Source organism: Silurus aristotelis (assembly GCF_946808225.1).
Source record: "Silurus aristotelis genome assembly, chromosome: 10".
In the NCBI taxonomy this organism is placed as follows: domain Eukaryota; kingdom Metazoa; phylum Chordata; class Actinopteri; order Siluriformes; family Siluridae; genus Silurus; species Silurus aristotelis.
In genome coordinates this window covers 12,514,056-12,541,966 of record NC_139583.1, presented here as the reverse complement: position 1 = coordinate 12,541,966, position 27,911 = coordinate 12,514,056, and the positions used below count along the sequence as shown (strand labels likewise).

General features: G+C 38.3%; 2 protein-coding genes and 1 long non-coding RNA gene across 3 annotated transcripts in view; 1 reads left to right on the top strand and 2 right to left on the bottom strand.

Annotated features, from left to right (window-relative positions):
* Positions 1–138: 138 nt before the first annotated feature.
* LOC310731963 (fatty acyl-CoA hydrolase precursor, medium chain-like) lies at positions 139–9,812 on the bottom strand. Its single transcript, XM_083552084.1, has 13 exons — positions 9,660–9,812; positions 9,155–9,350; positions 8,672–8,813; positions 7,282–7,415; positions 6,145–6,298; positions 5,516–5,620; positions 5,255–5,356; positions 4,850–4,990; positions 4,669–4,749; positions 1,644–1,785; positions 1,398–1,547; positions 1,184–1,256; positions 139–702 (listed from the first exon to the last, which is right to left on the bottom strand). The coding sequence occupies exons 1-13, from the start codon at positions 9,772–9,774 to the stop codon at positions 537–539; spliced, it is 1,701 nt and encodes a 566-aa protein (XP_083408210.1). The 5' UTR covers positions 9,775–9,812; the 3' UTR covers positions 139–536.
* Positions 9,813–17,359: 7,547 nt separating this feature from the next.
* Positions 17,360–27,911, top strand: part of zfpm1 (zinc finger protein, FOG family member 1) — a 71,653-nt gene continuing 61,101 nt past the window's right edge. Inside the window, exon 1 of the mRNA XM_083552028.1 lies at positions 17,360–17,837. Within this exon, the coding sequence (XP_083408154.1) occupies positions 17,798–17,837 (40 nt within the window). The 5' untranslated portion in view covers positions 17,360–17,797. The remainder of the gene's footprint in view (positions 17,838–27,911) is intronic.
* On the bottom strand, positions 17,864–18,684 carry LOC310732013. Its single transcript, XR_014535332.1, has 3 exons — positions 18,353–18,684; positions 18,217–18,270; positions 17,864–18,129 (listed from the first exon to the last, which is right to left on the bottom strand). It is a non-coding gene; the product is annotated as an uncharacterized lncRNA (long non-coding RNA).

Below are 27,911 nucleotides of genomic sequence, written 5' to 3'. Positions count from 1 at the left end.
TAACTTTAAAAAATGACTGGCCAATTCATGCATAATAAATCCCACAACTCACATGTGCTCTTGTAACAATATAATCAATGTTATTAGCTTTTTTGTTTCTCAGTGATATAAAAGATTTCACATTATTTCATTGCTAAATACATTCAATCTGTTTATTATAAGAATTACATTCTTAGATTCATAAAGGTTCATGTGAATGATCCATTCCCACAGTAAAAACATTTGACCAGTTCATTAATATAATCATGTGAATTGTCATTGAGGCTATATTGTCATAGTCATGCTGGTAAATTCTTTTTTTTTTTTTTTTTATGTGCCCAATCATCTTTAACATTGTTTATTTCCCTGATCAGAAAAAAATACACTTTAGACTTTCCAGAAAATATATGGCACAACTTGATAATAATGTTGATAATAATGATAGTAAGTGCCTAATGATAGTAAGTGCCCCGAAGTGATACAAAAAGTAATTGGAGTAAAGACGTTGTTCTGAATAAGGGCATCTGCTAAATGCTATAAATGTAGACAAATGTTTCTCAGGCTGTGCTCTGTGAAGCAAGCTTTTGAGGCAGCTCCACATTGAAGAAGTGCATCTTGTCCTGTCTGAGTCCTTGGGCCTCTGTTTGTTTCAATCCCAGTGCCAAATATTTATTTGAGGTGTCATAGAGAGGCCAGTTAACCAGACCAGGTCCATTCGGTGAGCTATGGGTCAAATAAATCAGCTTATTTGAGATGATCCGAACTTTAAAAATGAACTATTTTTGTGTATATTAGGCATAGAAACACTAGGAAGTCATATTAGTTAATATTGTACAGTATTGTATTGTATCGTAATAGTGTATTCTTCGTGTTATGTTACTGTAGCGTAAGTGACACTGAAACGAGGTCATCTAGTTTTATCACATTACAGCTCTAACCTGGTTTAGAAAGTATTCGTTCCAGGAGCATAATCTGTTCTAGTTTTCTGTGTGTTCTGTTTTAATGCCACACACAAAGAGTTCTAATTCTTGCAATGTTGAAACAAAGGTTTCATAATGTGTATTGATTTGCCTACGGAACATTATTTTAATTAGCTTACAACCCACATAGAACGCATTAGTTAACATTCTGATCTTATTTTTTGTTAATAGTCACTACTTGTTAATTGAACTGTATTACTATTTGTGTACTCTGTAAGCCTCACCCTGTACGGACAAAGTTAGCCCAATATCCCATTATGGTTTTACACAGCTGATTTTCTTCCTCAGTTATTGTGCCTGGTGATAAAACATTGAATCATCATGATCATCATTACAATGAAGTTATCATAATTTACTAATCATTATTATAATTTCTATATGTAATGACATATACATTTAAATAAATTGCATTAAATGCCATTCAGTGAGTTTGGTTACCTAACACTTTAACATGGCCGTTCCAAAAGCAAGCTCCAAAAACGTAGCCAACTTCGTCTGCATGATCAGCCTTCACAAAGCTGGGTCTTTTGTCTTTAAAAACATGGGGACGATGCTGAAATTCATACATGTACACTTTTGCTCCAGCATCTGTTACAGAAACAAGAAACATGGTTAGGGAAGAAACCTGACTGTCACTGATCTCATAAATGCTTTAGGCTTCGAAAGCTTTAAAAAAAATCTTACCTCTATGATAATCAGCCACTTTTAGAACTGGGAGCACCATGAAAAGATCTCCAGTCATATAGGTAAGTGCATCTCGTATGTCCTCTGGAGACTGAGCATGCTTCAGGTATTCATCTATTATTAAATCATTTTCTCCAGAAACCTAGTGAATTTTTTTTTATATAATAGAAAATTAAGTCAAAGTAACTGCAGATTATTCAGACATTACAGTGTAACAGTAATGTCACACATTAATAGCACTTTACGCAATTAACGGTTATGAGACTATTTTCCAGCAGAGGGAGACATTTTCTAATAAACTGTCATGGCCAGAATTAATGCTCAGTATAGGGATTAAGCAGGACAGGTCCCCTGGTGGTCTAGTGGTTAAGATGCAGCGCTCTCACCGCTGCGACCCGGTCAGGGAACCATCCCCAGCCACTCTTAGTGCCGGTCCCAAGCCCGGATAAATTTGGGAGGGTTGCGTTAGGAAGGGCATCCAGCATAAAAACATGTGCCAAATTAAACGTGCGGAGGATCCGCTGTGGTGACCCCTAACGGGAGAAGCCAAAAGAAAGTTTATATGGATTAAGCAGGACGGACATGTAGGTGAAGGGAACAGAGGTGATGAGGAGGTTATGGGTAGATATGGCCTTAAGGAGAGGAATGTGGAAGGGCAGATGGTGGTAGATTTTGCTAAAAAGATGGAAATGGCAGTGGTGAATACGTATTTTAAGAAGAAGGAGGATCATAGGGTGACCTATAAGAGTGGAGGAAGGTGCACACAGGTGGACTATGTTCTATGTAGGAGACGAAACCTGAAGGAGATTGGAGACTGTAAGTTGTTGGCAGGGGACAGTGTAGCTAGACAGCATCGGATGGTGGTCTGTAGGATGGTTTTGGAGGCGAAGAAGAAGAGGAGGAGAACGAGGACTGAAAGAAGAAAAAGATAATGGAAACTGAAGGAGGAAGACTGTAGTGTGAAGTTCAGGGAAGAGGTCAGACAGGGGCTCAGTGGTGGTAAAGAGGTGTTGGATTGGGAAACTACTGCAGGAGTGACGAGGGAGGCAGCTAGAAAGGTACTTGATGTGAAATCTACTGGAAATAGAAAGGAAGATAAAGAGACATGGTGGTGGGATGAGAAAGTGCAGGAGAGCATAAGATGAAAAAGGTTGGCAAAACAGAAGTGGGATCGACAGAGTGAAGAGAAAAGTATGCAGGAGTACAAGGAGATGTGGCAGCAGGTGAAGAGGGATGTGGCGAAAGCCAAGGAAAAGGCATATGAGGAGCTGTATGAGAAGTTGGACACTAAGGAAGGAGAAAAGGATTTATACCGATTGGCCAGACAAAGGAACCGAGCTGGGAAGGATGTACTGCAAGTTAGAGCAATAAAGGATGAGGATGGAAATGTGTTGACTAGTGAGGAGAGTGTGTTGAGAAGATGGAGATTGTATTTTGAGCAGCTGATGAATGAGGAAAATGAGAGAGAGAGAAGGTTGGATGATGTGGAGATTGTGAAGCAGGATGTAGATAGGATTAGTAAGGAGGAAGTGAGAGCAGCGATTAAGAGGATGAGGAGTGGAAAGTCGGTTGGACCAGATGACATACCGGTAGAAGCATGGAGATGTTTAGGAGAGATGGCAGTGGAGTTTTTAACTGGATTGTTTAACAAGATTCTGGAAGGTGAGAGGATGCCTGAGGAATGGAGAAGGAGTGTGCTGGTACCGATCTTTAAGCATAAGGGAGATGTGCAGACCTGCAGTAACTACAGGGGAATTAAGTTTATCAGTCACACCATGAAGTTTTGGGAAAGAGTAGTGGAAGCCAGGCTGATAGAAGAGGTGAGCATCTGTGAGCAGCAGAATGATTTCATGCCGAGGAAGAGCACCACAGATGCCTTATTTGCTTTGAGAATGTTGATGGAGAAGTATAGTAAAGGACGGAAGGAATTGCATTGTGTATTTGTGGATTTAGAGAAAGCGTACGACAGGGTGCAGACAGAGGAGTTGTGGTATTGTATGAGGAAGTTAGGTGTGTCAGAGAAGTATGTGAGGGTGGTGCAGGACATGTATGAGGACAGTGTGACAGCAGTGAAGTGTACATTAGAAACAACAGACTGGTTAAAGGTGAAGGTTGAACTGCATCAAGGATCGGCCCTGAGCCCTTTCCTGTTTGCAGTGGTGATGGACAGATTGACGGACGAGGTCAGACAGGAATCTCCCTGGACTATGATGTTTGCGGATGATATTGTAATTTGTGGTGAGAGTGGGGAGCAGGTTAAGAAGAGCCTGGAGAGGTGGATGTACGCGCTGGAGAGAAGGGGAATGAAAGTCGAGTAGGCGTAGGTGTAAGACAGAGTACATGTGCGTAAATGAGAGGAAGGGCAGTGGAGCGGTGCGGTTGCAGGGAGAAGAGGTGGAGAATGTGGTGGAGTTCAGGTACCTGGGGCCAACAGTGCAAAGTAATGGAGAGTGTGTTAGGGAAGTAAAGAAAAGAGTGCAGGCAGATTGGAGTGGGTGGAGAAGAGTGACAGGAGTGATTTGTGATAGAAGAGTATCTGCGAGAGTGAAAGGGAAAGTTTATAGGACTGTGGTGAGACCTGCGATGTGGTATGGTTTAGAGACAGTGGCATTGAGTAAAAGACTGGAGGTGGAGCTGGAGGTAGCAGAGCTGAAGATGTTAAGGTTTTTGTTGGGAGTGACGACGATGGACAAGATTAGAAATGAGTTTATTAGAGGGACAGCCCATGTAGGACATTTTGGTGACAAGGTGAGGGAGGCGAGATTGAGATGGTTTGGACATGTGCAGAGGAGGGACGAGTTATATTGGTAGGAGAATGCTGAGGATGGAGCCACAAGGAAGGAGGAAAAGAGGATGACCAAGGAGGAGGTTCATGGATGTGGTGAGGGAAGACATGCAGGTAGTTGGTGTGAAAGAGGCAGATGTAGAGGACCGAGTGGTATGGAGACGGATAATCCGCTGTGGTGACCCCTAATGGGAGCAGCCGAAAGAAGAAGAAAAAGATAGGGTTTAAGCAGGACATTACCCCATTTGGGAAAAACTGGTTCATCAAATTAGTCACTCCCTCTCTGTTCATCCCTTTTTCCCAACCAGGAGGGATAAAATTCTGAAACAGAAAAATTTAGTAATCATTACAACTGTGTGCTGCAAATAAAAAAGACCAGCAATATCTATACATTTGTTCATGTTTCTTTTTATTTACTCACCAAAGGAAGGATCCATCCAAATTCATGGTTTGTTACACCTAAAAGCACTGGGACTTTCTCAAAATCTTTGCTCTTCAAAATATTCTCTGCTACATCTGTTAGAAGTTCCCCATCCACAGCTGCGCCAAGGAAGAATCTTTGCTATAGGAATTCAGTTGGCACATTCATCATTATTTTTATTATTATTATTAATATTATTATTATTATTATAGACTATGTATAATGCATTAATTAATTAATTAATTTATTTATTTATTTTCACTTATACCTTTAGCCTGAATCCACCATGCACATACACATTCATACATTCATTTACCCCTAGGGGCACTATAGAGTATTCAACCTAACACCATGTTTCAGAAGTTGACTGTAAATTTCATTTTCAGTTTCATTTTCAGAACGTACCTTTTTGGTAGCCTTTATAATATCCTCTTCCGTCATTTCTTTTAAACACTTGACCAGTATCTCCGAAGAGCTGCTGTCACACTCTGTAACATTTGCTACCATCTAAACACACAGTTTTATACCAGACACTCACAATTACTATACATCAGGCAAAAATGTAATGGCCAAACCATAATTTACACATACTACAAGCATTGATAGAGTGGTACATGATTTCCTTTTTTTGAGAATTATGCAGCTCAGACAGAAATAAGTACATACCTTGGAAAACAACCTGGGATTGTTTGATGTGTAAGCTCCCAGAGCTGCTGTACCACTCTGAAAGATGGCTCGGTGAAACAGGCCTTTGGCAAGTGGGGAAAGAGTCTAGAAAAGGCAATGTCCACACAAAGTGGAAACATAGACATCATGTCTTATTGTACCATTAATGTCAATTGGTGATTCATTCATTTGAGCCATTTTGGAAAAACTCATTATTTACAAATTACAAAGTTTTTCCTGAACTTGTTAAATGTAGTATCAAGCCACAATTAAAACCATTATTAATTTGCTTAAATATATTTTGTGTGTTCATTCATATTCTTAATCTGTTTTATTATTGTCAGGGACCTGGATCCAACGCTGAAAGCTGGTGCAATGTGAAAGAATTCACCCCAGATGAGACATTAGTCCATCACAGGGAACCATGTACACACCTTTACCCACTTATTTACACCCAGGAGCACCGGTAGCCAGTTTGTATGTTTTTTAACATAGGAAGAAACCCATGTGAGCACAGGAAGAACATGCAAAATATTAAATGGGTGGATAATCTGAGCTCAAGAGTTAACTGGGGAACTTGGAGCTGTAACGCTGTGCAAATATACAGATTTCTTTTCAACTGTACGTACCAGTATGGAGCTACTAATTGCCCCTGCAGAATTTCCAGCAATAGTGACTGAATGAGGATCTCCACCGAAATTCTCAATGTTTTGCTGCACCCACTGCAGTGCTGCAATCTGATCCAGAAAGCCCCAGTTGCCTTTGGCATGTTCATCTCCAGTGCTGAGACATACAAATTACTTATCATATATCGTTCTGTACATCATGTACAACTGTTTTTTTTTTTTTTACTGAAATAGAGCACATTAAATGTATTTATAATTTATAATGGTACATTTATAAAAAGGATATTATCCAGTGGCTTTATATTTAAACCCAATTTTACAGTTCAGTGTGTATATGTGTATTAGATTTGGATATAATGTAACAGGTGTACAGTTCAATTACATTTTATCTCAGTGATTTGTAATTTCATTGAATTTTAATTATGCGTATATTTGCAGAGAAAGAGAGGAAAGAAAATGAGTAGAGTTAAAGGATTAAAATAAATGTACTGTAGAATAATGTGAAGTTTTCTTTGCTACACTTCTGATTAACCAAATTTGATTGCCATTAAATAGTAATCAATTTACTTAATACAATGCAACAGTTTGATAACAAAGTGATGAGGTGTGTAAAATAGTTTTTTTATTTATGCTTTTGGTCTTAAGCCTCGATTTATGACACCTTGCACCTTGTTTTTTATTTTTATTTATTTATTATTTTACTTCCAAATTATACGTCAACTAATTAACTAATTAACTGAGCTGTTTTAGAGGTGTGCTATTAATATTTTTCTTTTTAATAGTGCTAATATTATGTTGGCAAATATCCATGAACTTGTTTTTAAATGTGTGTGTAAAGTACTTACTGATCAGTTCATGTTACTTCATATTTGAAAGAATTATAAATACAGACTGCACTGTAATGTAAAAATGCACACACTGACCAGTGTAGGAACATTTGTACACCTGCTCATTTTATACAAAATGATCCAAACAGGTACATTGACTGTAAAAAGTGTAAAAAGTCAAGGTAATGTAATGACTGGCTGAGTCGATAATTAAATAAATGTGTTAATAAAATGGTTAATGAAAGTACTGTATATCCTCATTATAAGTAATGAAGCAGTATGGATGAAATGGATGAGATACCAAGTGTCTTACCTGAAGAAGCCCAGTATGCCTAGCCTATACTGAATTATGACAACAATTATGTTTTCATAGGCTGCTAGTACTGATCCATCATTCTCAACAGCTGCACCAATATTCAGGCCTCCTCCATGAATCCAGACCATGACCTAGGATTACACAGGGTAAAGCAATTAGAATTTAACTTTTATCTTTGAGAATTTTACAGCCAATATGGCTAAAAGTATGTGCACACCTGACCATAACACCCGTGTACTGTGTGCTTTTTGACCATCCCATTTTAAAACCACGGACATTAATATGAAGTTGGTTGGGAAGTGATGTTGGGTGAGAAGGCCTTAAACACATTCAGCAGTTTGTCCTAGGTGGTCAGTGGTGTTCAGGGCTCTGTGAAGCCCACATGAGTTCTTCCACAGCACTGGGGCATTGTGATTTTTGCCTGTTAGCCTATTAGTTACATTGAAGAAAATCTTAATGTTACATTATACAAAGAAATTCCAGACAATTGTGTTCCTGCAATTGTGTTTGTTGAAGGCACATATATGGGTATGATGGCCAGGTGTCCACCCATATAGTGTATCTCTATAAAAGTCTTATATTTTTTCCGTGGTTTTTCCATGTTTTCCGTGGTGCCTCTTACTGTTACTGCCTACTGCTGCACATTCTCTAAAACATTTAAACTCATATTGTCATTATGCACTGTTATGGTCCCTTTCAAATAGTACCCCTCTGTGTTTATGTTCATATTTAGTATATTTAAACACACTTAGCATAGTATTATTAAGTATTATTGTAATATATTGCACCTTTGCACTACCATCATTCATTTATTGTAAATGTAAATATGTATATATTTATATTAGATTTATTTATATACATTGATATTAGCACTTCTGGTTAGATACTAACTGTATTTTTTATAGTATTTGTACTCTGCACAATGGCAATAAAGTTCAATCTAATCTAATCTAATCTAATCTAATCTAATCTAATCTAAACAATCTATACTTCTTAGGTCAATTAAAACAATGTCTCAGATAAAGACAAATGCCACATTTTACTGTTGTAATAAAATATATAAAATATATATTAAATTTGTTTTTGACATGCCAAAACAAATTTGATAAATTAATCAAAGAGGTGTGGATATTCTAGAAAGATCTCGTAATTTTTTGTTCAACTTTTAAAGCGATTATTGGTGAAGTACACTGGATGTGTACTTACATGTTTGTATCCACTAAAGTTTTGGCTGATCAAGAGTTCAGAAGGGCAAAGTTTCAAACACAACTTCTATTTACTGAGCAGATACAATGTACGTCAACTACACGTATTAATCCTTACTGGAACAAATAAATGTTAGAAAGAAAAAATGTGTTTATTTAATGTACTATATGTAATTACTCACAGGTAATTTTTCTGTTGCTGAACGTTGAGAGGGCGTGTACACATTTAGGTAAAGACAGTCCTCAGAGACTGTAGAAGTATGAATGTAGTTTAAGGACAAAATTTCTGCCACAGACTTCCCGACATCTGGGTCCTGGAGACATCTTTAGTGTAGAATTAGGAGAGGAAAAAAAGACAAGAATAAAGACAAAAATCAATTTAAAGAGTGTCCAAACTGGGTAAGAATATGGGTAGTGGAGTTCAACAACATGCTGTTTTTTATCCTGAGTAAACAAGAATAGTAGAGGACTGCAGCATGGCACCACTTTCTCTCTCTATCTGAGCATTTTTTCAGATCCTGTTAGAATATATATATATATATATATATATATATATATATATATATATATATATATATATATATATATATATATATATATATATATATTTGTGTATGTGTGTGTTTAATTACATCATAATGGACAAAAGAGTGGGCCACACTCACTTGTTAGGGTGCTGTGTGCCGTCTCTCACCCCCTCCCAGGGTTGAATAGGTTGGGGTGCTGCCAAACGGAGAGGACCTACGGGTGGCTGAGCAAAAGGAATGGACAGATACTGTTCCACTACTTTATCTGAGCCTTTCACTGTTACATACTTGCCCTGAATACTGCCATGACTCAGAACAATCACAGGACCAGAATCTGCATGAAGCAAAAAGGGGATAATCACTTATAAGTATCAAGAATGGACTCTCCATAGCAAAGGATTCTTAGATCAATGTGTTGAAATATAGAAATGTAGCTAGATCAAGTTAAATAAGGTACATTTTAAAGTATTCGTTTGTTCATTTTTATTAGACTAATGATACAAAATAATAATAATAACATTAACTAGAAGTGCTAATTCCACTTTTCATGTTGTTTCACTTTCAATTCCCCCAAACAATACAACAAGCAGTATATGTACAGCCCATCATTTAACATTTTTAAAATAACACACATTAGTCTTACCTGTTGTAGTTGGTGCTGTCCAAACAGAGGCAACGGTCAAACACAGAATGAGCAAGACATGCATCATTGCAGCTCCACGAAGAAAGCCTTGGAGAGACACAGCACTCCAACCCATATATAGTACCCCCACACACACGCCCACTCAGGCTCATATATTATTGTAGCCATGAACTCAATCACAAGCAAACACACACATACATTCACACACATTTATGTGCCCTTTAATCTGGTCCTGCCCACTGAAAAAGCAATCTGTGTATACAGTGAACACAGTCTTTTTGAAAACAAGCATTTTTACAATATTTTGTACCATTTCAAAAATTTGAGACATTTAATTGAGCACACTTTTTCATACATCTTCAAAATATATCAATAAAAGCTTTGTGGTACAAAAAGAAAAAGAAAAAAGAAAAAGATTATATATTAAATGGTAAATATGACATGCTGATGTATAAGTATAATTATGTTTACATTTATATTTATTAAGACATTTCGTAGATGCTTTTATCCAGAGAGATTTACAAAAGGGCTTTACAAAAGTATCAATAAATGCATTTTGATATTGCTTAATTAGGACATAAATCACAGATACTATCAGTCTAAAAACTATTGAAAAAGTGTTTTCTTATGAGAAGAAGTGCTAGTTTAATTAATGCTGGACAAAATCATCTTTAGACATTGTTTAAAGCAGGGGTCACCAACGCGGGCCTTTTCTAAAAATAGCTGTTTCCTACTTTGTTAAATTATTGTTGATAATTAATATGAAAAATCATTAACATGATCAGTGTCTTCACATAGACGAATATAATTGATTATTAATAATAACATATAATAAAAGGTAAATTGAGAAAATGTGTTATTTCAGATTAAACTGAAAACTGTGTGTATCAAACTGGTAGCCCTTCACATTAATCGGTACCCAAAAAGTAGCTCTCAGTTTCAAAAAGGTTGGTGACCCCTGGTTTAAAGAGTGCTAAAGACTCTGTTTTGGCATCAAGTAGAAGTTCATTCCATCACCCGCCAGAACAAAGAAGAGTCTTGGAGCATGCTTTCTTGGTACCCTGCAAGTTGCTGATCTACTTTTCAGTGGTTGAGTGCAATAAGCATCAGTCATCTGCCAAATTTAAATGTTCAGTCGTTCCATAACTTTCTCTGTATAAGCACAAATCCTTGCACATCAGTTCATTTAAGACCAAACTGCATTACAACAACTAAAACTCCTGTAGCAGTAGTGAAGTTGGTCCCCAAACAAACAGAACCAAAAGTTCTAGACCTCTTTGGGAACTTCATTACGCTGGCTGAGAAGCTACCATGAGTGTGCTAAGATAGAAAATAAAGTAAAACATAAAAAAAATATATTTTTCATGTTCTATGCATAGTGCCAAATTCATAAACTCAATTTTATAATGTTAATATTATTCTAAAACAATAGAAAATAGTTAACATAAAGAAAGCTCTTTAATAATTAAGTATGTACAAACATACTGCATATCGGTAGTCTTCTCTTTTTTCATTAATACCAGAACAGCTTTTGCTTTAGTTCTGACCTTAAGCTTCAAAGCTAAATTACTATTCCACTGCATTAGATGCAAAATCACAGAATGCAGCAGGTATTGGGGAGTTAGCTATAAAGGCATTTTCAGACAGAAAAATAGGTTTATTTGATTGTATTTTAAATAAAAACAAGTACATTCTTTTTTAAATCTTAGAGAATAATTCAAATAATAATATAGCTTTGTCTTGAACAAGGAATGATCTGCATAAGAAAAAACAATAAAAATGAAGGGTTTTAGTTTTTAATTTAAGATGCCTACATATGCAAATAAAATTGTATTTCTCATAAAAAGATATAATTTTAAAGTGCTGCATTGTTCATTATATTGTTCATTGTTAACTGGTGAGATGTAGGGAACCAAATGACCAAAAACACACTTGTGTGATAAAAGAATCAATAAAAGGAAGGTGTGGATCCTATTACCTAAATCTAAACACTGCACAATGACTACAGTTCAAGCCTCTTTTTAATTGTGTCAATTCCACATCTATACTATTTCAACTCAACACTACACACTGATTAGCACCTTACTGGGAGCCTCAATCCGCCACATTTCCCCTCTCAAGAGCACAGTGAAATCTGGATGATGATCTCCAAGATATGTAACTCTCCCAAACATTTGTGTTCAATAATAGATATATCAGCTCTGGATGATGATCTTATATAAGTATTAATGAAAACAGGATTTTTTTGTGGGTGATCAGAAAAACAATTGGGAGAGCTACATATCTCAGAGAATGGCATGCTCTGAATAATCTGATGGCCAGATCATTTCAAAGTGACAGCATGGCCTGCATAAGGTGATACAATTTGGGAATCGGTGAACATTCCTTATTGAGTTAAATGTAAATCTTACTGTACTTTTACAAACACGTGTGCATTCTTTAGACTGGTTATTCTACAGTAAAATGCTCTGGGGTATGCCACCGCTCAGGTAGGGTAGGCCCACTGGCTGACTGAGGACATTCTGACAGCCCCCTGAAGCTCTTCATCAGCTGCAAATTCAGTCATTTTGCACTTGTTCAAGAACAAAAAGGTCTCTATTATTCAGTGACCAAATCACATTAATCCCCAAGAAAAAATTATATTGGCCACAACCAGTGAGGAATTAAAAAAAAAACCTAGTTAAAATAAAGACAACCCAGAATGACATATCTTTATGTTATAGGCACGTCTCATGTATAGGATGTCTTTGGATATGGTAGCATTAAGTTTCCAATCAGTTTAGTTTGGAGACCCAAACCCTGTGCACAAAGCAAGCCTAAAGAAGATATGGTTTACATGGGTGGAAGTGAAAGATCTTGAGTGACCTGCTACAGAGCTCTGACCTCAAATCTACTGTACACCTTTAGGATGAATAAAATTGCTAGCTCAGTAAAGTAATTACAGCTATGTTGCATGGATTTTTTTTTCTGCGTATAGCTTCATAATTTTATGGCTCTTGTTTCCACTAATGCAGACCTGGGCAAACTACGGCCCTTTGTACGTCCCTGTCCGGCCCGCATGAGGCCAATCATAAATTACAGGGATGCACCGAAAATTCGGCCACCGAAAATTTTCGGCCGAAATACCTAAATCACCGAAACAACACGGCAGAAACACAATTGTAATGACGCAATAAAAAAGCGCAGCAGCACACAGTTATCTGGATAAGAGCAACATGTCTGAGGTGTGCGGAGAGCGATTTGCAAAACATGCAATGCTAGAATTTCAAGAGGGGTTGTGTATCTGCAAAGAGTTTCTCCAAGTCGGGTTTAATTTATCACCTGAAATCCAAACATCCCGATTGCCATTCTAAATATGAGAAGAACGCGGCGCAGAAAAGTAAAGTCAATCCGAGCATGCGCACTCCGTCTGTAGAGGACGTTTTTGAAAAGGCAGGAAAGTTTTCCAGTGATGGTGCCAAGGCAAAAGGCATAACACAAAAAATAATGCAATTTATTGCCTTAGATCAGTGGTCTCTAGTGGCCCGACGGGTTGATCTTTGAAACATTCCCCCAAACGTTCGGCGGTCAATTATTTTTGTTTAACAGACCCGTTGCTAATAATAATTGACCGCTGCCTGTCTGTCAATACTATGAATGGAAACAAATAAATAACAATAATAAATATAGTATATAATATATATAATATATAATAAATAAAACACTTTTGTAATTGATTTATTCTTTGAATTGCAATGCATTGATTTTAGTGAGGTTAGTATTTATTTATAGCCATAAATGCAATGGTTCTAAAAATTGACAATATTTTCTTTTGGTGTTTAGGTTTTGGCCTTGGTTTCCTCATTTTTGGTTTTTGGTTTCGGCCAAGAATTTTCATTTCGGTGCATCCCTAAAATATTATTCGTGTGGCCCTCTGACACAATTCAGGTTTCTCATGTGGCCCCTTGTAAAAATTAATTGCCCACCCCTGCACTAATGAATAAACATATTTGTAATTTCCTCCCATTTTCAAAAAGTAAACTAGTTTTCTTTTCAGTAGTTGCTCCTGTTGACAGTTAGGTTTACTTCATGGGAATCAAAGGGGCAAACATGACCCTTAAAGGAGTAATTTGGACAAAGACTGGAATTTGTTTGCTTTTAATCTAGTTTATAAAGTTTTTGGTAAAGTGTGAACAATAGAGTCAGTAAAGCAGTGTTTAGTTTAACCCTGGATAATTGTAGAATTTATTTTTATGTCAGAGACAGACTGAAGAAGCATATAAATGATCTATCTATCTATCTATCTATCTATCTATCTATCTATCTATCTATCTATCTATCTATCTATCTATCTATCTATCTATCTATCTATCTATCTATCTATCTATCTATCTATCTATCTATCTATCTCAATGAAAATCTAAAGTATATTTTTAGGAGTATTCAGAAACCTGGCTAATGCACTTTGTTGAGCTCAAAGGCTTTGCTTCGATTATCTTTAGATGTTTCTCAAATTTGACTGCTCTCAACTCCATTGATTGATTTAATTAACTGGACATTGAAAGTCACACTAATGTTTGCATAACGACCTACAATTTACAGTGCAATTCAGATCAAAAAACAGACCATCAGTAAGTGACAAAGAACACTTTAACAGATCTTCAGCAGTTTGTGCAAGGTGAAGAAACATCTCAAACATGCTTCATTAATCAGGTCTTTATGGTTGAGTGGCTAGTTGAAAGCCACTCCCTTGTAGTTGGGTGGAACTCCACATGCTATGTCTGATGAAAACTGGGTACTGCACCACACCTGGGTACACACACACACACACACACACACACACACACACACACACACACACACACACACACACACACACACACACACACACACACTTTATCTGTTAATAAGAAATCAGGGAACCTTATGATGCAAAGTCATCAATTACACCAGAGTAGCAAATGCTATGATCCTAATGATTGCAATGGGCTGAGGCGCTCTTGTGACATGGTGGACCTCGGGTATAATTTTGATTCATTTTAATATTCTTCAGCTATCCCTGGAAGAGTAAGACATATTCTCAGAGCAGTCCACAAATGTGGATTCATTTCAGAGAGCTTCTTTTTATGTATAAATATCACCCTTATGCATTTATTGCACAATAAATTATATGGCATTGTGCACAATTTATCAAACTCCTCAGAACCAAAGAACTCCATGGCTACTTCTAACCATAAGATAGATACAACATCTATATCCCCATAATATTGATATCTTTTACAACTTATCTAAGTTGATTTGGGGCAGTTATCAAAGCATCCTTAACATTTGAAAACCTGAATTACAAAATAATAAATTGCCAATACTTTTGCCAAAAAAGCCAAAAGATACATTTTCAATACTTTTTGGTTAAGTTTTATGTTTTTCTCTTTTGTCATTATGACTTATTTTCTGTAGATTAAAGACAAACAGCTAATTCGTTTGTAATTAAATGATGCAATAGAAGTGTGAAAAAATATTAAGTAAAAATGTTTAGTATTTATGTAAGAGAATGAATTACCACATGTAACCTGCACCAAAACTGAACAATTTCATTTAGAGGATCTAAAATACAAAAACGACCAATGTGTTCTTTTGTTTCATAAGGTCACATCACACAGGTTTCGCAACGTCATCGGTTTTTTGAGATATGAAGGGAATTAAGGGATGAGTGTGGCTATTTATGACTTTGTCACTAGATGGAAGCAGTGAGCTTGTGTATATATACCAGGAGCACACACGCTCTATCGACAGGTTCAAGCATCGTTTGGTGATGGATTTTCTTTAAAAGTGTACATTGCACCTTTAAGTGTTTTACAGTCTTGAACACATGCACATTTAAGAAAAGCAAGTGATTGCATCTATCAAGTATGGTAGACTATAGTGCAGGTTCCCATTCCTTGGGTATTTATTTTTAGGTCATAAAATAATAATGGTGATGATGATGATGATGATGATGATAATGATGATGATAATAATAATAATCGTACTCATCATAGTTATCATCATTTCATTACCTTAATCGTCGTCATCATCATCATCATCATCATCATCATCATCATCATCACCTAAAAATTGATAAATAAAAATGTATCTAACAAACTCGAAAGATAACATGTAGATTGACATTTAAGTGTTTTACAGGCTTGAACACATTTATTAAAAGCATGTCATTGCAAGTATGTGAAATTACAGCACAGGTTAAACATTTCTGGCTATGAAATTTTAGGTAATGAAATGATGGTTATGCTGATGGTTATGATGATGATGGCGATTTGATATTATTATTATTATTATTATTATTATTATTATTATTATTATTATTATTATTATTCATTCATTCATTAATCACCAGAAATTCCAGAGCCAGTTTGGGCACCATTGGATGCAAAGATGTCCAGTCCATTGCAGAACACCACATGCACACACATTCACACTCTCATCAAGTTAAGTCAAGAAGATGCTTTAATTGTCATTTCAACCATATATAGCTGACCCAGTACACAGTGAAATGGGACAACGTTTCTGAAAACCCTGCTGCTACATAAACAACATAAAGCTACATAACAGACAAGGATTAGCTACATAAGGATTAGTAAGTCTCCTTGCCACATAAAGTGCATCGTGTGCAACCTGGTGCAAACAATGCAAGACCAGACAGTGCAAAAGATAACACAAAACAGTGTAGGACAATACACAAAACACAAAATAGCACTGCCATGATACCTACTGTGTATTATACAGTGCAGTGTGCAAGACAGAACTGGATACAGTAGTGTAAAAATAAAATAAACACAAAACGTGAACATAGGTTTAGCAGCAGTCAATGGATGTACAAAAACAGCATGTAAACAGTTGTGTACTAATAAATACTTTAATATGGGTAGTGCTCAAGACATGGATATGTGAAATGAGTATGAGTGTGTGTTTAAGTTCAGTTTGTAGCGGTTCAGTATACACAGTTAAGTGAGTGTGTGTGTGAGTTTCAGGTCAGTTCTGTGTTGTTGAGCAGCCTGATAGCTTGGGGGAAAAACTGTTGCATAGAAGAGTGAAAGGTGTGTGTGTGTGTGTGTGTGAGGGGAGTGTGGGGTTGTCCACAATGCTGTTGGCTTTGCACCTCTATTTGCAATTTTGCAATTTCCATTTACCTGCATGTATTTATTTATTTATTTTTTGTGGAAGGACACAAACTGGAAAAACCGGAAGAAATCCACATAAACACTAAGAAAATGTGAAATATCTATCTATCTATCTATCTATCTATCTATCTATCTATCTATCTATCTATCTATCTATCTATCTATCTATCTATCTATCTATCTATCTATCTATCTATCTAGTTAGCTATCTAGCTATCTAGTTAGCTATCTAGCTAGCTAAAGGTAACAGGGCTTTTTTTGTTACTTGTCACCTGTACAATACAGCACAGTGAAATTATTTTCTTCGCATATCACAGCAATAGTGTCTTTGTAGCAAAAAAAAATAATTTTTGTAAATATTAAATAATTACTACTACATTGGGGAGAACTTGAACGACTAGTTATTAGAAACAGATTTTGGATTGGTAAAAGCCGAACTGCATGCTTTCCCAGTGCACATCCTATACCACGTTACTGCATCCCACATTGTATTGCATTTGCTTGTGTGCGCGAGCGCAGCCAGCAGCATGCGGCGTGACGTCAGGAGCGGAAGGCGTTCCTGGGGGGCGTGGCTCCGCTCCGTCCGCTCCTCTGTTTCATGTGGCTGTTGAGCAGGAGCCTCATTGCGAACTGCGGCGGCTGCTTAGATACTGACACAGAACACACACACACACACACACACACAGCTTTATTTTATTTCATGTTCCACAACCGACATATGATTTAACAGTTACGATTCTGTAGTAAAGAGATCGGGGAAGCTTTAAACGGGGAAAGCGATTGATTGTCTCTGACGGACGTCGAGTAAGCAACCGTGCGCTCTCCCGGCTACAGGTAGCTCGCTCTCCCGGGGCTGAGAGTATCAAGTGCGGGTCATGCGGGTGTATCCGGACGCAGGGCGAATCGTGTCCCAGCGCTGCTAGTTCTCCGAGAAACCAATCATTACTTCGCCTCCGGTGGACACGGAACCGAAGAAGAGCCATGTCCCGTAGGAAGCAGAGTAAACCTCGTCAGATCAAACGTAAGATCAAAAGTTTCATTCGGTCTTCTACAGACATCACAAACACACACACACACACACACACACACACACACACACACACACACACACACACACACACACACACACACACACACACACACACACACATCCAGAAACTTATTACGAGTAGTTACAGTGGAGCGCATGGTTCCCCGGTGCGCGTTACCATTTCTTGGAAACATCTCACGTTTCCCACTCGTGTGTATTCAGCACACCTGGCGGATCAACTCCTAAACGAGCATTTGACACATCTGTCTCGGTTGTGTTGTACCTAGAAAAGGAAATTATTAGTAACAATGTTTAGATTGTAGTTGTTTGTTGACTGTGGGAGAGTTTATTTCATCACAAAACAACACACCGGTTCATCAAGTAAACAGAGCCAGGACCAGGTCATTGCGCGAAATGTTGACACCTGGAGAGAGAAAAGACCAAATCCACTTGAGATAAACCGCTTTGTGATCTGATCAACATTGTGGACTAAAAACATTCAATACTCTTAAATGTGATCATGCTCCTGTCTCTCTCGCCTGGTTTCCTGTTTTAATTCTCCCGTGGAAACGTCACTGTTTTGTGAAAAAAAGAAAAAGCTGATGAGACTTCAGATAAACACCGATCCGATCTCAGAGGAGATAAAGATTAATTTTTTTTTACATTTGTTTTCTGTGGCTGGTTGTGCAGTCTCTCCCCCACCCCCGGCCTTTTTCACTTCTCAGATGGACCGTTTGATAACAGATAGGCAGCTGATCTCTCTGGCAGATTGTGGATTACCATTGGATCTTTTTTTTTCTCATATACACACCCTCTTCTTGTTTTGTTTTTTAACTCTATAGTGATCAGTTATCCTTTTACAATCAGATCTTTCTATGCATCCTTTCACTCATCTTAAAAAAAACCCCACAGACACACAACACAGAACTTGATGTAGGTTCTTCTTGCAGACTAAGACCCATTAAATATCCAGGAACCCAACATTTGAAAAACCCTTTCTTTCCCCAGAAGTGTAGCGTTGATTGGTTTGTGGCTGACACGTTTTTCCTGTTTATAAATACATGGAGGGTTATCACAATTCTCAGATCTTTCGAGTTGATACAATTATGCTATAAAAATAAAATGTAGTGCCACAGCACCACCACCCCCGTCCTCCCCCCTTTTGCTTCTCTATTTCTCTTGCACTCGGAGGCTGTCACTCTCTCTCTCTCTAAAGCAGTGCTGAAAAGTGTTTTTGCTTTGGTGCCAGATGCTGTTTCAGTTCTTCGTCCAGAATAGATGCTCAGGCCCGATAAGCACGGTAGCAATATCTTGGAGGTTGAGTTTGAAAGGGCCCACTCAAAAATAAATATTAATGTGAGTCAAAGGCAGAAAGCGACTCTTGAAAAGGAAAGAAAAATGTCCTGATAAGGCACCATTAGCATATACCAGTGAGCGTAAAAGGGCGGTAGCGCAGTTTGGTTAAGCAACTGTGAAGCTGCGTTTCTGGGCAGCCATGCCAACAGCCTGTAGCTGTGCACTTGATTGAGATGTTTATGTCTTACTCTGTCCAAAGATCTCTGCTTTTTACACAAATCACCACTTGTGTCCTGGGCCATTAGAAAATAATAACATGCTCCAGTGTTTGTTTTAAAAAAAAGTTTGATGTAGTTTTAAAATATACACCAACAGCTGGAGAGAAAAGATGATCATGTTCCAGAAGGAGTTTTGGAAGTTAATGGTTAAATCTTCCATGCCTCAAATCCAGAATCTAAAGATAACTTCATTCCTGTATTGTTTCACTCTTAACATTGTTAGACAGCTGTGAAGTGAGGTTGGAAGTAGATTGGATAAGGCAGCTCTATCAGTTTTCCTGATAGGAGGTGAGATGTTGGCCGTTAAAGCTAACTGCGGTGTCCAGCCGACCACTTCAGATCAAAGAAGAGCTTTAGTGCATCTTTAGCACATTCATTGTCGTGCTCTTTAATCACACCATCACAACAATCTCTCAGAGATCAAAATGCAAAACATCTGGGCCTTTTGTTGGGACTCTTCTCCTAGGGCGATTTTACTATATGCAAGCCTCCAGCTAAAGTATCTTGTACGGTGGAAGTTAGAGGAAATATTTGTGTGTCTTTTGTGCGTCATCCTCCCGATGGTAAAGATCGCTCCAATAGATTACCCATCCCTCCCCGATGTGGAGATTAGCGTGCAGCCCAGTAGGATCCCAAGCCTTGTTATTTTGACAGTTGAGATGGGAGACGAGATAGTCGAGGCGGCGATCTCTGCGCCGATAGTGCCAGCGTGAGACAGATGGAAACGATTGTTCAGCTGGAATTGGCATTTTAATTACATTGGGCTGCCGCTTTCTCATCTTTGTCATGTTAGTGTTGTTGTTTGGGACTGGCTGGGTGTATCTGAAGATAAGTTTTTTTTTTTTTTTTTTTTTTTTTTTTTTAAAGAGAGAGAGAGAGAGAGAGAGAGAGAGAGAGGAGCAGATAAGAGCAGAATAGGATTGCAGTCTTGATAAGCAGTGGGGGGAGAGAGGCAGGAATCCAGAAATGATAGATGGATGTATTCTGGGTTTCTAAAGCACCTCCCACAGTGAGATCGCAAGCGCTGATAAGGCAGCCGTGCCGATGGGTGCTGAGATAAGAGCGTAGAGATGGTGGAGAGATAACGGGCGCTCTGCACAGGGTGACATTATTCAAGCAGCATGCATTATGCGTTGACGTCAGTTGCTTGAGCGCGTTTAAGTTGAACAGTGACCACCCGATGGCCAGACATGGCACTCGTTCAAGTGTACACCTTTCTGTTGATGCTCATAGTCACTCTTTTGAAACCATGGACACGCGATTGTATCTGCAGTTCCTGTTTTTGTTGAAAACTGATGTCAGGTTCAGCTTCATGGGGTCACTTGACACAAGGTTAATCTAGTATCCTTCTAAAACAATCATGCATAGAAAAAAAAAGAGAACAGAAACACGTATATAAAAGCAGCAAAGTGTTCTTGCACAATCGCACATTAATATACTTTCTCATACACATTAACTCATGCACATACATGCACGTACACACACACACACAGCATAGCTCTTTGGTAACGTTTGCCTGAGTATGTGTGTGTGTGTGTGTGTGTGTGTGTGTTTTTTTTTTCCCTTCTTTGTTCTGCTTTTAGCTTGATGTGAACTTTTGATAAGCCCTGGGGCCTGATCTCTGGCGCAGATAGAGATTGCCAAGTCTGATAAGAGTTGTTATCAGGCCAGAGCAGGCAGGAGTTAAGACTCTGCTGCAATAACAAAGCGACACGTAGCAGAAGCAGGGCGCTGGACCCTGGCAATCAGTTCCAGCCCTAATGTGATTAATGTTGTTGTATAATTAGATGATAGGTGTGAATGCATTTCCCCCTTTGCCTCTCTCTTCCCGCTTACCACCCTCTTCCCGCCCCCGTGTTTTCCTCCTAACAACCATCGTAGTCGATTAATTTAATTAAAACTAATTCCACATATTACTCACAGTAGATCTTGTATAAGATAGCATTGAGATGTGGGGTTTTTTTTTGCTGCTTGATGATTATCTGTAAAGAGTTTTATTGGTAGAAACTTTGGTAGCTCAGCCATATAGAAATGAAAAAGTAAAGGAAAACACAGTGTCAGCAAAATCTGTGGCTCTGACGCTAATTCATCGTTAGATACTGTGTGATACCGGTTTCTTACGCCTGTTTCTTGTGCCTTATGTCTGTGTTCATACATAAGTGTAAAAAAACAATGCCCCAAAAAAGCGAATTCGTGTGCAAGAAATTCCTTTATTTCCAACCAGGCATGTATTTATAAGGAAGTAGTAATAATGAGCTTATGAATTCATTACCAATGTGGAAGGAAGAGAATGATTTCTAATAATGTCACTCGTGTTTGTCTTTTCTCTTGAAAGTATTTCTTGGCAGATAACGATCATCCTTTTCTTTATCTATCAACTGTTTAGTGATCTGTTGCATGTGCAGGCTTCCTACATTGCTGCACATAGCCTTTACAACACTGTTCATATCATGGCTGCGATACAACAGATATTTTGTTTTAAAAAATAAAGAAGCAAATTGGAATCCTTATTTGTAGCGAAGCACAATTGAATTGTATTGTGTGGTCTTAATAAGAAAGAGAGAGACCTCAATGAGTCACCTTTAAACGAAAAGACTGGTAGATTTGTTGTTATCATTTACTCTGTGGCTTATAGAGCTGGAGGTAGAGTTTTATGCCTTGGGAAAACGGCGATTAAATGTGTATTTTAATATAATTTGCTTCACTTTGAGCTGGAAAAGTGATGAATTTCTGCTTGTTGTGTGCGTTGAGTGTGCAGATTTGCTGTTTTGTTTTGATTTTGAGCTGCCTGACTCTTTGTGATGAACGGTCGTGTCCTTTCTATGTACACGTTGACTGAGCGGTCACATTAAACTGCCTGCGGATTCATATTTACTACTTAGGAAGTGGCCGGATGTTGGCCTGCTGGCAGAAGCATAGCTGTGTGCTGGTGTTAAGAGTTATTGCTCTTTCCTGCTTTTTTACACAATGTGAATTATGAGGAGCAGCACACAAAGATACACACACTGTTCCACTTTCAAAACACCCTTAATGCTAGGGTAAATATTTTTTTTCCGCTTTCCCGGTTTGTCTTTCAACCAAACAAGATGAATTTAACTTCCAGAAAGGGTGTTAGTACCCTTCATATATGCTTTCATATAAAAATGTAATCGAACAATATTTACAAAAGCAGTGATCTGGAGTTTTTTTTCTAATCCAATGCGCACAGGTCTTCCAGCTTCATTTTTAATGGGAGCACTTTAGTAATACACATGCATGACATCACACTAGACTGTGACAGTTTCAATTGCCCTGTACCGGTTGCCTGGATGTTACATTAGCCAGTGCATTAATATTCTGAAAAGAGAGACAGAAACTTCCAACTCAATTTGTAATGCAGGCGATGTTGCGGGAGTGGTTGGCCATGAAATATTGATGCCCTGCCAAGTCCCTTATAACCATCTTTGCACGTTTTTAAGCATGGAAAAAAATATGAAACAGGGACAGCAAGAGTAATCATGAGCTGCCCCTATCACATGGAATCACATGGAGCAGAGAGATTTCGCGTTGTGTTTTTGATTAGTGCAGATAGTGCAATGTTTGGAACAGAGTTTCCATAGCAGGAGGGATCTGTTTTGATGAACACTGGCTAATGGAGTTGATTTGATGTGCTGATTATAACGAGAGTTGGTTGGAGTTAATCAGCTAGTCTTTATGGAGAATGGAGATATGATAATGTGCGCATGTGGAGGAGGCATGTTTGATGAGATCATGGTTAACACAGTCGACCGGATTGGCTGATTTCCATGCTTGGATTGAATTTAGGTTCTTTTATTTGATGTGCTTTAATTAGCAAGTTTGAGCAGTGAAGAATGTGTCTTCATGTAGGAGTGAACATAGATGGATGATCGGTGAGTGCTACTGTTTGAATGGATATCATGCTTTTATGTAGAGGATACTTGGAAATGGAGGGAGTGTTCTTTGAAGTGCTGCTTATAATTGACCAATAAAAGATTTATGTAGGTAGTTTGCGTCATTTGACCGGACATTGGAGGTTAAGATATAATTGGGGGAGGACAGGTTCATATGGTTGCAGGTAGAATCCGAAGGCCATGTGGTGAACGGTTTGTGTGTGTGCAATGTATCAGTTCATGGATGGTGTATCACTGTTATGACAGCTCCCCCAAGCACATGCGATAAGAGGCCATTTTCTCCTACTGTGCTCAGCTCTCCATTCCAGGGTGTAAAAAGGCCTTCTGTGGACAAACAGGTCCAATGACCTGCTTTTATAGCCAGAGAGCATGGCTGTAAAACTCAGTCAAGAGTGCTAGCAGGGTTTACTATATCACCAGGGCTACATCAGTGGAGGTGTGTGCCTTTTTAAAGTGCCCATGTTGTGTAGTGGGGGCCATTTATCAAGCTGGATACAAAGATATAATTTAGAAAAAAAGAAATGTGCCTGTGAAAAGTAATTAATTCAGCTGAACATTTGTATGTTAAAGACACTCTTGTGTCTCTGTACATTTACATATAAGGAGAATCCTTGAAGAAACCTTCACATATACAGTATCTTCCATGACATGCAAATAACAATTTGGGGAGGTTGCAGTTCAGTGGTTTAGATGTTGGACTATAGATCGGAGGGCTGTGAGTTCAGATCAAACTCCACCAAGTCCCATTACCACCAAGCTGCCACTCCTGGGCCCCTGAGCAAGGCCCTTACCCCTAATTTCTCAGTGTATAAAAATGAGATAATCATAAATTGCTATAGATTAGGGCACCTGCCAAATGTCATAAATGTAAATGATTACACATTCAAGTTAAAATTGCAAATTTTTTGCCTGTGTTAGGTGACACTGCAACGGCTGAGATGCATTACCAGAAAACGTAGTGCGTACAATGCTTAGAAGACACTCTTGCATCGTTTAAGTATTATTTTGTCACTTATTGTAAAATATGTGGCGGCAACACGTTTGGCAATTTAAAAGAAATTGTGATTTATTGATTGCTTTTTTTAAGCATTTCGCCTTTAAATGACTTTTGGCAGTAATTGTTTTGTTTGGATTACAGAAAATTATACGCATCACTTTACAAATACAAGATTAAGAAATAAGACCCAGTGATCTTTTTCTGTAATTCAGATGACCTTTTACATCAATCGCTTCAACAAAACCACATAAAACACTGAAGGTCTTTCTGGGCGCTTGTGTATTTGTTTTCATCTTTACACTTGGGTTTTGACTGAAGTGGGCCTGGCTGGGTGCTCTGGTGGGCAGAGAGCTCCAGACTGGGTATAGAGGAAGAGAAAAGAGGAGAGATAAGCACAGCAGGGCAACTGGGATAAAGGCCTGAGAAAGAGGAGAGGTTAGGCTGCCTCCAGGGAGCTCCCCTTAACAGAGGTGGTCTAGACTAGAATGTCTCCTCTTTCTGCTCTCACACAGTGCACTTGATCAAGCCAAAAAACAGTGAATGCCCACCTCCCTCTGCCATTCCAACCCTGGTCTTAGATATGTGTACAGTGAGTCAGTACATGCCACTGTTGTGGAGTTAAGGGTGATCTCATCTTTGAGGTTGATTAGCTCTTGTGTAAACCATATGAGCAATGTGCTACAAATAGACTGCCTGTGATTTGTCTCCAGAATAGGTCGGTTCAGGTTTGTGTTAAAAAAGAAATTAAGTCACCATCATATTTAGAAGTTATGGATAAAAGTACCAATGTCATGATGTGGTGGTGCTGGTCTTTTTGTATTGTAATGGTTATGGGTAGGGAAATAACATCATTGTTACAATTTTTATATTTTATTCATTATTATATCTCATTTAGTGTGATGATTAAATCATTTTAAAAATGCTTAGCTATACAAAGTACATATTGTGGTAATATTTCTATGATTAATTGCCAAGCTCTTGGGCTAAAGCTAAACCTTACCACTGAATTGTCATAAGCTAAAGAAGAGCAGGGTTTCGCTCTCATGTAGGGTTATTGGAGTCGTATAACTCATTTTATCTTAAATCCTTCTTGACTTATATGACTACTTGGGCTTTTTTTTATTGATTTGACAAATAACAAACATAATACTTTTTTAATTCAAGGGCAAATGCACAGTTAAAAGCTGCATTATTCGATCAACTTCAGTTTATAAAAAAAAAATATATATCTATATATTTTCTGTATTTTTTTCCCCCAGTCTGCCTAAAACAGTAGTGGAGCAAAGATAATCTATACTAATAGGTAAATGTAAAGGTAATATATGCTAATAACATTCATTTCAGCCTGTGTAACTTTGCATTTTGTAACAATTACATACAAATAATGGATGTATAAGTGTAATTAAAATCCTAATAAATAATAAAAAAAAAAATCACAGTTTTTAAAATGATCAGTAATAGGCATGTTTAAATTTCATATCACACCACCTGATAGTATCTGTATTCTCAAATGTTTCCTGGACACATCATTTTCACATGACCAGAGAGCAGTTTCTCCACCCACATGAAAATTGATTTGTTGATAGGAAATCAAGATGACCTATAATTTAAATTACAGTCTGCCTATAACTTAAAGCACACACGCGCACACACCAAGATGTCTTTCAGAGCTTTAGAAACTCGGAACTAAAATAATTTACTAGGAATTACCTACCTATTGTAGTTCCATGTGTTATTTGTATTTTGATTCTTTTGGATTTGATTATCTCAATTTTCTATTACAAAGAAAGCGATGTGCAATACATGCTGGCCTGCTTAAGGTTTTCAAAATAAGTCAAATATTGCAGCTGACCAAAGGTCACCTGTCATTTTCTTATCAATTAAAAGATTAAATCACAAAAACAATGAGGGTGTATAGATTAAAGATGCTAATGATTAGATTATCGCTCTCGATAACTGTCGGAATATTGATGGCAGCGTTTTTATTTGATGTGGACTTTGGCCTTTTTGACCTTTCTGATCTCGTGCCCAGTTTGTACGCTGCGTTACTTTCATCAAGGAATAAAAGATTGTGGACACTTCTCTAGCTTTTTTACATACCTGACTCCTGTCCCCTTTGCCTCTTTATCGCTGCTTCAATACTCTCCTCTTCTGCTATTTGTCTGTCCTTCTTTCCACTGCTCTAGTGCCCTACTTTTCTATCAGACTATATCGCTCTCTTTCTCCTCCATTCCTCTCTTATGCTTCCGAACACCCCCATGCCTACCCCTTGCATATCTCTGTCCCACTCTTTCCTTTTCCACCCTCTATCCCTCTGTCTCCAGTCAGACCTCTAGCCTCACTGAAGCAGGTCTTGGCTTATGATAATGTGGAAAGTTGAACTGGCCCCATTACAGCTTGGCTGATGGCAGCGCCGATAAGTCTCTTGATAATGGGTGCAGATAGAGCTGACACAGCGGTCCAATAGCCAGCCCTCTCTCCCCCATTATCATTCCTGCCCACCGATGGGCTCCCAGCGCACTATCTGCTCTCCATTTCCACTCCTGCGACAGATAAGAATGGAAATACTGACTTCATAGCTGACTGATTAAAGTGTCTGCCTTTCTTGATAATACATAGATAAATTATGTTTTTTTTTCTCTCTCTGTCTCTCTCTCTCCTTCTTGTCCTCTCTCTCTCTCTTCCCCCCCCCCACCTCCCCGTTCCTCTATCGAGGAAGGGTGGGAGATGAGGCGATGGGTGGGGGGACAGGGAGAAAATATCTCTCCTGTTAATTTCTCTTTCTTTGTAGGTTTATTTGAGAGGCAATGGTGGTTAAGGGAGATAGCGAGCGAGGGAATTTAAGTGAGATCGGGATATGGGCCCATTAATAAGAAAGTTTGTGAGGGCTGCACGAGCGCTTGAGGTGAGTCGGGGAAGAACGACTCTATTCGTTTGCCTCTCGGGGACGATTACATTTGGAATCATGTCGACTAATACACAACAAAGTGCTATCACTTTATCTGCATAAACACGTTTGTGCATAAACAACCCCCCACGCACACATTTCCCCCCTCCTCTTCCCAGCGATTGCCAGAGCTCATCCCGACTGGTTGATTCCAATTTCAGACTGAATATTAGGGCAGAGATGACTGGTTTTCCACAGCTATTAAAGAAATTAGTACGACACATGGGTAGCCCCTATCGGAGAACCGATGACCTCACATATACAGTTACACACTTTTCCAGGGTTTTTTTTTTTTTCTCATCGCTGATCACTCCATTTAGATACCACAATGATCTCACTGATGAAGGTGTGCTGCTGCATTTACAGTAAAGTTGGCTGTCGGTCTCTCTGTCCGTACGTCTCTCTCTCTGTCCTGGATTTTTTATTTCCTCTACGCCATGAACTTCCTTGAGTGGAACTTTTCCCTCTGTGCTTCACCTTCCTGGATCACTGTGTCGATTCAGCAGCGCTATCAGGGGCTTCCTTTAGTAGCTCTCACTACATCATGTGCTTTATGAGTTGAGTCGCGTGACTTCTGTCATTTCCTCGTATCCTGAGCAAGAACAAAAAAATAAACATCAGCGTGACCCTGTAACT

Excerpts from the sequence above, each read along its gene's own strand:
- LOC310731963 (XM_083552084.1), bottom strand. The coding sequence starts at position 9,774 with ATGGGTTGGAGTGCTGTGTCTCTCCAAGGCTTTCTTCGTGGAGCTGCA. Across the intron at positions 4,750-4,849 it reads TTGGATGGATCCTTCCTTTG|AATTTTATCCCTCCTGGTTG; the intron begins GTGAGTAAATAA and ends TTTCTGTTTCAG. Across the intron at positions 1,786-4,668 it reads ACCAGTTTTTCCCAAATGGG|GTTTCTGGAGAAAATGATTT; the intron begins GTAATGTCCTGC and ends AAAATTCACTAG.